Source organism: Trachemys scripta, chromosome 1 (assembly GCF_013100865.1).
Source record: "Trachemys scripta elegans isolate TJP31775 chromosome 1, CAS_Tse_1.0, whole genome shotgun sequence".
Taxonomy (NCBI): domain Eukaryota; kingdom Metazoa; phylum Chordata; order Testudines; family Emydidae; genus Trachemys; species Trachemys scripta.
This window is the reverse complement of record NC_048298.1, coordinates 112865953-112878030: the sequence shown is the minus strand read 5'-3', so window position 1 is coordinate 112878030 and position 12078 is coordinate 112865953. Positions and strand designations below refer to the sequence as shown.

The 12078-nt window shown below is 41.7% G+C and overlaps 1 protein-coding gene across 1 annotated transcript in view; it reads right to left on the bottom strand.

The window, feature by feature from the left end:
• Positions 1-12078, bottom strand: part of PIK3C2G (phosphatidylinositol-4-phosphate 3-kinase catalytic subunit type 2 gamma) — a 372244-nt gene that overhangs the window by 41932 nt on the left and 318234 nt on the right. Inside the window, exon 31 of the mRNA XM_034782026.1 lies at positions 8431-8506. Within this exon, the coding sequence (XP_034637917.1) occupies positions 8431-8506 (76 nt within the window). The remainder of the gene's footprint in view (positions 1-8430; positions 8507-12078) is intronic.

The window sequence follows — 12078 nt, the reverse complement described above, 5'->3', positions numbered from 1 at the left end:
AAGGGGTAGGACACACAAGCAGAGTGAACAATGGGATGGCAGCAACTGTCATGTTAGGTCCACCATTTTGGGGGATGGGGTGATACTTGGGGAGGGATCAGCTAAATGAAAAGAAAAGGGAGGGCAAGGAGTGTGAGAGGGACAGGGCAGAGGAGAAGAGGGTAAGGTGGGGCAGGTGTGGAGTGAAGCTGAGATGAAGAGCCTGAGGAAGGGTGAGGAAGGGAGGGCTGGAGCAAACAGCCAATCAGCAGAGGGCAGAGAAAATCAGAGCACTTTGTACTGTTTGGCTGCTCCTGTTCCTACTGGCTGGAGTCTCTGGTTGGCTACTCTCTACAGCTCTCCATCATGCCATGGGGTGGGAGTGGAGGCACCATCTGGGTCCTTGTGCCACCGGACTAAGAAGATGTTGACAGGAGGGATGACCCCAGTTGGGCTCCACTATACGCACTTCCCCCCCCCACCCCCCAGGGTAGCAATCCTTGCTTTGGCTTCATCTATTGCTACCAATCTGTGACTGGCTCCTCTCTGCAGATTTCACACCCCCATCCCCACATGGCCTGGGGGATCACCTAGATCCCAGTGCACCCAGACTCTGGCAGGGTCTCTGCTGGGCAATTCTGGAGGGGTGCTGGGGGAGGGGTGGACACCATTTTATCCTCTCCCCCACTGCAGCAGATGTTAATCCCATCATGCCAGTACAGCTATGCAAGTATGAGTGAGGTTCTGTTCTGCTTACATCATTATCCAAATACTCCCAAAACGTTGGGAAAGTTCAGATCAAAATATGAACTTCATAACTATCCCCTATCCCTACAAAAAAATCCTGCATTCAAAAATAAAACAATGTAAAACTTTAGCGCCTACAAGTCCAATCAGTCCTACTTCTTGTTCAGTCAATCGCTAAGAGAAACAAGTCTGTTTACATTTACGGGAGATAATGCTGCCCGCTTCTTAATTACAATGTCACCTGAAAGTGAGAACAGGCATTTGCATGGCACTGTTGTAGCTGGCGTCGTCACAAGATATTGCCAGATGTACTAAAGATTCATATGCTTCTTCATGCTTTGGCCATTTTTCCAGAGGACATGTTTCCATGCTGATAACACTTGTTAAAAAAGAAGACGTTAATTAAATTTGTCACTGAACTCCTTGGGGGAACATTGAATGTCTCCTGCTCTGTTTTACCTGCATTCTGCCATATATTTCATGTTATAGCAGTCTTGGATGATGACCCAGCACATGTTGTTTAAGAACACTTTCACTGCAAATTTGACAAAATGCAAAGAAGATACCAATGTGAAATTTCTAAAGATAGCTACAGCACTCAACCCAAGATTTAAGAATTTGAAGTGCCTTCCAAAATCTGAGAGGGGTGAGGTATGGAGCATGCTTTCAGAAGTCTTAAAAGAGCAACACTCTGATGTGGAAACTACAGAGCCCAAACCACCAAAAAAGAAAATTAATCTTCTTCTGATGGCATCTGACTCAGATGATAAAAATGAACATGTGTTGGTCTGCACTGCTTTGGATCGAAGTTTAAAAAGCACATCAGATCTCGGAGTGTAAATTACAGTGTTAGAATTCAGTTGAAAATCATGTCTTGCCCCACCCCTTTTGTATCTGTTCTATTAATGTTTTAGAAAGTGAAACTTTCCATCTAATGGAGGAATTCTTCATTTGCAATTGACATTTTTATATGCAAGAAATACATGTATTAATTGTTTAACTAGGTTGAGGACAGTGCAATACATCAGGGGAAATACATATATTAATCACATGAAAATCTGAGGTCTGAAACAGACACCATAGATATGAGCATGGCTATTGTTTTTTTGCCTTTTTCCAATGTGTATATGAAACAGCTTTAACAACAAAGATAAAATGAACTGAACACAAGGAAGAAAAAGGGAAAAATCTGAACACAAGGAGTTTGATTCTGCAAGGCACTGAGGGAGCTCCTCTGAGGCATTAACCACCTTCAACTTCCATCAGCTACAATCAGCAATAGCAGCCAGATGCCATCAGCTGTTTTAGGCCATCAGGTCACAGTTTAGACACTCCGGCATTCAGTGCCAAATTGTGGTCCCATTGAAGTCGATGGGCGTTTTGCCATTTTCTTTTATGAGACCAGAATTTCGACCTAAACTATAATGGTGCACATCTGCTCTGATGCCCAATATGGATATGGAGCAGCTGGTGGACCCACATGCTTGGGCTATGCATTGTTAGAAGGTGGTGTGCTCTGTCTGTTCTCTCTTATAAACAAGGGCCAAACATTTGTCTAATGGAAGACACAGTCAAAACTCCCATTGACTTCAATCAAATCATAATTTGACTTCTAAGGATTGATCCTATGCTCACTGAAGTCAATGGAAAAGCTCTTATGAGTGCCCAAAGCGTAGCCCCAGGGCTGAATAGAGTTCACAAGTTCTTTTAATATGACTTGTGGATGCTCCTTCCCTGGGACTCCAGGGTAAGGCTTGAGTCAGCTGTGGGTTTTATTTATTTTTGATTATTAAAAACTAACATGCTAATTTATTTGGAAATTAATTGCAACTTCAGGCGGAATGATTTGCAGTGTTTGTGTTCCCCTTATTTATTTGGATGGCCATTCTTTAAAGCAAATTACAGCCCTAGTTTATGTTCTCTTCAATGTTTCTGGAATCATCATTTTTAAACAAACCATGCACTGTACTTGTCGTGCTGTATGAGAAATAAAGAAAGTAAGGCATCGGATACAGAGAAATTGATCAAATCTCCTTGAGGGAAACTACCCTGGAAGAATACTTTGCAATCCTTCAATGCATAAAAGCGAAGTGCTGTGCAAACACTAACTAAACAAGCTTCTCAGCACACCGTGAAGGTAGGTAAGTCTTATCCTATCTTCTACATCCTTTGCTTTATCTCACACCTTTCCTCTCAAGACCTGTTTTAACGATCTACCATCAAAGGCTGATGGAACCAGTTCAGTTTGAGTGGACTGGGGTAGAATACTGCAAAAATGACCAACTACTCTACTGACAGTTTGGTAGAGAATTATAATCCTCCTGTCCTTGACTGTTGAAAGATTTGCTCCTAACACCCTCTTTCCTATCTTTGGCCTCATAAGACATCAAGAAATACTGATGGCCTGCAAAAGATGAAATACTAGGAACACAACAAGAAGCACATATGAGCACGTGCCGCAGAGAGAGTTGTCATGTATCACAAGGAATAGTACAACAGTCTGGTCTATCTAGGGCTGAGTCCCACATTAAGCACTGGGAGTAAAGTCTGCACAGGAAGGTGCAATGCACATCTCCCCATTCAATGAGCCTGGCTCTTGTTTTAAAAGGAGACAGGTCCTATTTCTCTGCTGGTATAAATGGGCACAACTTTACTGACATCACTGGTGCTGTGCCTAATTGTGCCAACACAGACCTTGGCTTATATGTGAACCATTAGAAATGACAGCAACCATTTCATTTCTTCACAGTGTATAGCTGAATGGTCTGGAATTTTAATACTTTCAACAGATGTAATTCAGTAAAAGAAAAATAAATAACATCACTGAATATCAAAATTGTTTTGATGGATATTTTTGCACAAAATAACACTTTTTTTTGGTCATCATGAAACACCTTAGGCAAAATCATTTTTTATATCTGTTCCCCCCATAGTGGGCTAAGGGTACCAGGATGTGTACAATATTGAGTATATTTCAGAATGCATCCCAGTGGGAATACTGCATCTGTATTCATGACAAAGTAAATTTGGCACTGAGTTTTAATCTCTTCATTGCTTGGAGCACAGTACAAATTCATACATTTTAATTTTTATTTTGCTCTCTTTAATGAGTGTAATTACCTACAATCTTTGAAAATTAAAGTGATGTAAGTGAAGGATATTGTCAATCAAAATTCATAATTTGCTTGTTATGGAGTATTGTTTTTATTTTATATTCATTCTAACTAAGAGACAGGGCTGAAGGACAAATCACCAAGTTCTCACTCAGGCAAAACTCCACTTGGCTTTAATAAGAGTTTTGCCAGAATAGAGAGAGAGTAAAAATGGAGGCCTGAATCATCTCATATATAGTAAAATCTCCGGGAGGGGGAAGGGAAGAGGGAAGGTGTCTCCACACAGAATTCTCCTCACAGAATTTCCCTCCTTCTACACCATCACTCCACTAAATAAAGGGATGGACTTTACTCCTTGAGAATATGCTCAGGGCCCACCTTCAAGCCAGGAAGATTCCAGGGCTTCACTGTACCTCTCTCCATAGAATAACAGAACCATAGGGTTAGCAGCGACCATCAGGGTTATCTAGTCTACCCCCCTGCCAAGATGCAGGATTTGTTGTAGCTATCCAGCCTCCTTTTGAAACCTCCAGTGAAAGAGATTCCATGACTTCCACAGGAAGTTTGTTCAATTGTACTACTGTTCTTACAGTTAGGAAGTTTTTCTTGATATTTAATCTAAATCTGCTATGCTGTCGTTTGAACCCATTGCCTTTTGTTCTGCCCTCTGTGGCAAGAGAGAACAATTTTTCTCTATCTTTCATATGGCAGCGTTCAAGTATTTGAAGACCACTATCATATCTTTTTTCCAAACTAAACATACCCAGTTCCTTCAGCCTTTGCTCATATAGCTTACATTCCATCTCTCTGATGATTTTAGTCACTCATCTCTGGATCCTTTCCAGTTTCTCTATATCCTTTTTATACAGCGGTGACCAAAATTGGACACAGTACTTCAGCTGAGGCTTAACCAGCACTGAGTAGAGCAGTACTATCAACTCCTGTGACTTGCGTGCTATACCTCTCTTAATGGAACTCAAAATTGCATTTGCTTTATTTGCAACAGCATTGCATTGTTGACTCATGTTGAGGTTGTGATCCACCACAACTCTCAGATCCTTCTCAGCAGTGCTGCTGCCAAGCCAGTTATCTCCCATTCTGTATTTGTGTGATTGGTTTTTCTCCCTTAAGTGTAGCACCTTACATTCGTCTTTATTGAATTTCATTTTGTTGTCTATAGCCCAGTTTCTCCAATTTATCAAGAGCCCTTTGAATTTTAATTCTAACCTCCAAAGTATTTGCAATCCTCCCTAGATTTGTGTCACCTGCAAATTTGATCAGCATGCTCTTTATTCCTACATCCAGGTCATGAATAAAGATGTTAAATAACACAAGACCCAGAAGAGATCCCTGTGGAACCCCACTTGAGACCTCCTTCCAATCTATCATCCTTCCATTAATAGCTACTCTTTATTTCCAGTTGTTTAACCAATTATGCATCCACTTAATGGTAGTTCTACCGAGCCTGTATTTCTCCAACTTACTTATGAGAATGTCATGTGGAACTGTGTCTAAAGTCTTGCTAAAGTCCAAGTATATAATGTCCACTGCATTCCCCCTATTCACCAAACTAGTTACCATGTCAAAGAAGGAAATCAAACTGGTTTGGCATGATCTGTTCTTGGGAAATCCATGCTGGCTGTCAGTAATCAATCCTTCATCCTCCAGGTATTTGCAAATGGAATGTTTTATACATTGCTCTAGTAGCTTCCCAGGTATCAAGGTCAAACTGACTGGTCTATAGTTCCCCGGCTCCTCCTTTCCCCCCCCCTTTAAAGATGGGCACTACATTAGCCCTTCTCCAGTCTTCCAGTACCTCCTATCATCCATAAGCTTGCAAATCTCAGTGGCTCTGAGATTTCTTCAGAACCCTAGGGTAAATGGCAACAGGCCCTGCTGACTTAAACTCATTCAAATTAGTCAGAAGAACTCTGCTGTGTTCTTTACTTGTCCTGATCTGCATTTATTTCCCTTTATTTTCTATAACAACTTCTCTAGTCATGGGGTCACGTTATTTTTTGTATGGAGAGTGAAGCAAAGTAGGTAGCGAGCAGTTCTGCCTTCTTATCATCTTCCGTTACCGGCTCACCTTCTCCACTGAGCAGTGGGCACACGCCATCCCTGATCTTTCATTTTTGCCTGACATATTTGTAGAACCCATGCTTGTTGTCTCTAACACTTCTTTCCAGTTGTAACTCATTCCTTGCCTTGGCTTTCCTGACTTTGTCCCTACATACTTGTGCTATTCCCATGTATACATCCTTACTGACATGCACGTCCTTCCATTTTCTGTATGTATCCCCTTTGGGTTTTAGATAGCTAAAAAGCTCCTTGTGCAGCCACATTGGTCTCCCGTGGCTCGTCTTAGCTTTCCTCTGCATTGGAATAGCATCGTGTTGAGCCTCTAGTATTACATCTTTCAGGAACTGCCAGCCCCCTTCGACTCCTATAGAGTTGAAGGGGGCTGACAGGGGGCTCCTAGACCCACAAACACCACTTCCCACTTTCCAAAGGAAGTTGAGGGAACAGTGCTCTGGAGGTGGCTACTCTCTATGCAATTAGGGCCTTCTTTGTGTTCTGTGCTGGTACAGTGCCAAGCATAATGGAGCCCTGATCTATGACCGCTACTGAGATACAAACAACAAATAATAATGTGCCAGCAGGGGGAAATTCCCCTCCATAGCCAAGTAAAGACCTCAGGATTTGGACATTAGAACAAAGAGAAAGGGCATTAACTACTCCAATCTGCAAAATCTATGTGAGTGTCTTACTCTCAACATTTTTAACAATTACAATGTTCTCTGTTTTCTAGGGTAACTGGAGATTCCTTGCTTATTTAAAGCATCATTTCCCAAACTTTTGAAAGCCAAATTCCCCTGCAGGCAAATGGCTCCCTACACCACTATCTCTGATTATTAAAGGCCTATGGATCTTAACTTGTGCATCTGCCGTATCCCCCTCCCTCTGGCTAGTCTTATGTGGCCCCCACATCACCATAAAAATGTACAGTTAACCAACAGGTTGGGTTATAGATATGATAGCTAGGGAGCTCACTAAATACTCAGAAAATAAATGCTGGTCCAGTTCACAGAGTGAAAGGTTTTCTTTTTTAACCCATGTACCATTGGCCACATAATGGTTATATGGATGGTCCACTGGGTTCAATTCCCTGCTGTTCTGCAGACTCATCATCATGTGACATATCAGTGTCTCAGTCCCTCATCTGTAAAAGGGGGGTAACAGTAGTTCCTGATCTCTCAGGGGTGTGGAAGAGAAACACATTTAAGACTGCGAGGTACTCAGATACTACAGTAAAAGAAGCCATAGAGAGATATAGAACATAGCCCATGAACCCAGGCTACAAGCTGTATTAAAGCTCTGGCTTGAATTTTTGCAACAAAACTCTTCTCTTGTCAGTGCTTTGCATCCTCCCAATCCTGGGCCATGTGGGTATCATCAGAGCAAACATTACCAGTTTCCAATGGCCCTAAGGGAATTGATGGGGTTTAGAGATGGCTTGGCCATGGCTCTTGTGCTGCAGGGAGAGGGGCAGTAGGAGCCATATAGCAATTCTACATCACCACAGGATCTCCCTACACAAGGGGAATCCTCCAGTGGCCGGTTAAGCCAGAATTAGAATTGCTGTGTGTCACTAGAGTGGGATAGCCAAGGAGCAGAGCCTCAGTCTGTAAAGAGGAGGAACAAGCACATTGGACATGGAAGGGATGTGGTATTACTAGCAGCCACTCAGGTATGAAATGTGGATTGCTGGGTATCCTGGAGATTTCTTATCACTTGGAATATACAGCAAATGGCTGAACTGTCTAAACCAAAGTGCAAGCAGAGTAGAACTGTGGCCTTCAGCATTAGCTTTTATTTCCCCCGCCCCCCAAGTTGACTGCAGAAGATGAGCTAAGAGTCAGCATTAGGTAACAACAAAGCCAGGAAGATAGCTCATTGGTGGGGCTTCAGGACAGAAGAGGAAGGTGGTTAGGAATTTAGACATGTTAAGGAAACAATGTGCAGAGTATTATTAATTACAGAGGAAAAGTATATAGCAGTGCTATTTCTATAAGTAATAATGCACACTTAGGCAAGATTAACCACATGTTCTGTTATTTACATGCCCCGCTCATTGTGAAATACCCTTATTGACAGGTCATCGCTAGCATACATTATTCTTCCTGTCTCAACACATGCATGATACTTTGTCATACCTCAAATCCTCCTTCTTAAGATTGTTATCTGAAGAGGGGTTTTAAGAAAAAAAGGTTCCTGGCCTAGTTTGTCTCAAGTGTAAATATATATTTGCTTTAATTATGACGTAAGTATTGCTAGAAATAATACAACTGGGGGGGGGGGGGGGGACGTCAAAGCCAATTGGGGCTGCAGATTGTATTAAAAAAATGTGTGTATGAACTTCTACGAGTCGGGAAATAAAAAGTGAACTGAATTACTTACTGGTTATTATACTCACATTTACAAACAAAAAACACATTTACCAGTGGGTTCGGTTAGACCCACCTCTGCACTGCAGTATTCAGTGTCACCAATTCCTTCTTAAAGTGATCAAAATTAATAATTTACATACCTAGGCTAACAAGTACAGATTCTTCCGGCCAGTCGGTTTTGGACCCATCGAGGAAAAAGCTGAGGACATGCTCATTCTGAAATCAAATTAAAAAAACAACAGAAATATTACATGCTGTGAATAGGTGGGGGAGGTGCTCCATTTTCCAACACTGGCCCCGAAGGGCTGGTTTGTCTCTTGCACATGCACTAGAGGAATAAGCAGGAAAGGGGAGCCTCTTCCCTCCCACTGCAGGGCCGCATTGCAGGATAGGGCCCTAGTACTCCCTTGGATGTTGCTCTATGAATCCAGATGCACATTTGCATCCCTGAGTGGGGTGTAATCACAGCCCCAGCTATCTGTGTAAAAACTGGATTTGACAGCAGGCACTAACAAAGGCGCATGCTCCCCCTTTCTGGGGCAGCAGGAAAGAAGCACACCTGAGGGAGTTGCACCTTGGCCCCATGAGCCATCCCACCCTGTACTAGCTGGATGATTCAGGGACACTACATCTTTGCTTCTTCCCATCAGCATGCCTCATAACACCAAGGCCAAAACGTGGTCTCAGATTAGTGTTTCTAGCTGGTAAATATGCTGCAAAAAATTTCATCACCACCCCCTGTATAGCCCTCCTGTGGAGAGGAAGTGGTGCAGAAGGTCTTGCATTGGTCCCCTGCATGCAGGGTGAAATTCACCCCATGCACTGGACCAGTGTAAGGCCTGTGGCACCACAGAATTTAAGAGGTGCAAATGTCTTCTGTTGGCTCTCTGTACCCTCTCATTGTAACAAGGCTAATAAAGAGTTAACTTCCTGACAGACAGAGGTCAGACGTGCAAATTGGAAGAAGACGATCATTTTTCACCACATTGTTTAAAGAGGCCTCACCTTTTGTGCTGGATTACAGATTTTATTTGTGTTAACTGACCCACAGTGCTCTAGTAAACAGATGTAAAAGGTAGCTGAATTCAGTTTTAGACCAGAAAAGCAATAAACCAAATCCCCTGGTCTCAAATATTGTGCAGTGCAATAAAAATGTGAATTTCAAAATGAACACTTATAAGAGTTCTGAATCAAAGCTGGACAGTAATTGCATTTTATTAGCTTTTTCATAAAGCAGCATGTCAGATTGTCCATGCTTTAATGTGGTTAGACTAGCCACGTTTATATTAGTGTTACCAGGATTGACACTATAACAAACTGGATGCTGCACAAGAGCCTTTTCAGATTCCAGCATTCAAATGTCACCAGCATTTTACAGGGCTAAGAGAAATAAGATGTCTCTTATCAACAGCATGTCCTGCTTCAGTTTGACAAAATGCAGCAAGAGACAAAAACAGAAAAAAGAAGAGCTTAATGACAAATGTAGCTCCTAGAGCAATTAACATCTGGGATTAGCAGACAGAAGCCCAAGGAACATATGCTCAGCATTCAGATATGATTTAACAATTTGGATTTATTTTGACATTTGCTTTTGCTTTTTATTTTGCTGTTTGAAAAATAAAATCTCCAAAATGCTTCTAAAAATGTCATTTTTCCTTGATTCAAATAGGAGAAGAAATGATTAGCAAGAAAATGCCAGTACTCCAGATAATACCGAGTGTTGACAAGCACAAGGTAGCTTTCATCTTCTGGGGATATCTCACATGTGAACACATACACTGCTTCAGGTAGTAGTGTCATCTTGAACTTTTATTAAACAATAGGGTTATTCCCTGTGGGACCCTTATTTGCTTTTTCTGCATAAGTGTCTACAGGCAGGTGTAGGGAGACTCAGCGTTTGAAGGAGTATATTTTTGGCAGTTTATTTATTCCTTATTTAACAGTATGAAAAGAAAGCAGATAAATGTAAGTAGTCATCCTACCTTCACAAACTCGAGAGGACAGGTATGAGGAGGCAGAAGGAAGAATACCGTATGTTAACACATTTGAAAGGGAAATAAAAATTCTTTACTCAGTGTCCTGTCTTTCTACTTCCTCTTGCTTTCTCTTTCAACACTAGATGGGAAGATTTATATTGGTGACACAGGGAGAGTACTGAGTGGGAAGAGCAGAGGGTTATTTCAGGTTACCATAATTGCAAGTTCTCATTTTCACTAGTACCTGCAGCATCATTTAAGAGCACATGGCAAATGGTGCAAAATCCCATGACAGGCATAAACATAAAGGGCACTGTTCATCCCTGCTGCCTCATTATTCATTTCAAGGCATGAATTTGCCTCATTATTGATTTCAAGGCATGAATTTTGGTGTGTGTTTGTGTGAGAGAGAACAATGATGTACCCAGCATGGTAACAACACAAATAGGAAGACAAGAAAGGTTAGTGTTGACAAGTGAAAAGGAAAAAAAAGGGCCTCTGACAGCCCAGGACCAAAGAGCAGATTGGGTAGTCCACATAGGGCATGTGAAAACGCTGCCAAGGCCAAGGAAAAGATCTCCAAAGTATTTGTTGTAATAGGCATCCAGCCCATAACTGCTTGAGAGACCGCAACTGCTCGGCAAACTGCATGGAGGCTGGGATCTTAAGTACTGGGAGTACATCTGCATAGTACAGGACACGCTCATCTAGTCTCCATTTCACTAAATAATTTAAACACATGCTTAGGTTCATCCCTATTCAGCAAGACACAAACACATGCTTAACTTTAGGCTTGTGCTTAAGTCCAATTGCAGTCAATGTCAATGGGATTTATGCATCTGCTTAAGTGCTTTGCTGAACAGGGACAGACTGATGTATTAGAGCCTGAGACAGCACATGTTAAATGAACCCATATATATGTTTTGTAAATGGTTGAGCGCCTGCATTCCATTAAAGATTAACTGCTAGTGATCAGAAGTGTTTGGTGTTGTTTAAATGGTTTTGGTGGCCTCAGTTCATTTCCAGGTATTCATGTTACAAAGACACATCATCATGAGTGGCAGTAACTGACCCCTGTGTTGTCAATTTCAATATAAGCCAAGGAGTGAATTGACCACAAACACTCAACTACTCTTTCACAGAGAGAAATGTTCTCCCCAGGTCAGTAAGTTTAGTTTAAGTCCCTTAAAACAATGCCTGTACTAGGCAAATCTCCCATCATTGGTCTTATTTTTATCTAATAAAAATATAATCTGTAAATTCTAATGGTTGATGTTCACCCGGTTGAATGAAAACGTTGAATATTCTATTAGGGAAATCTCTGTTCAGAATTCATCAATATGCTCAGCTGTTAAAATTGAAAGGACCAAATTTCTGCTCTGAAGTACGCTGGTATAAATCTAGAACTCCTAATTCTACTGACTTTAGTGTGTATATTCTGGACTTACACTGGTGTAACACAGTAGTCTTTGGCCAGGCATCTCTACAGGAGCCTAAGCAAAAATTATCTTAATACTTGGGCAAATAAATTAATCATAGTCAGATTTCTAGCCAGCAATAATTCCAGTAGAAAAAGAATCAACCTGATCTGTTTTTTCAGCTGTCTGCCTATCTTCTCTACTCGTGTTAGAGTAGGCCTGGAGTCAGAGAACTCCCATGCTTCTGTTATAGTTCAACAGGCCAGAGAACCAGCAGGAAAGAAATAAATCAGAAAAGCTGACCCTGCTGCAGCTATGACATCTTCAGGAAATGAGAGGGGAAGATAGGAGACTTTGAGCCCTATCCATTTTGGCTCTGCTTGATTGCAGTGTG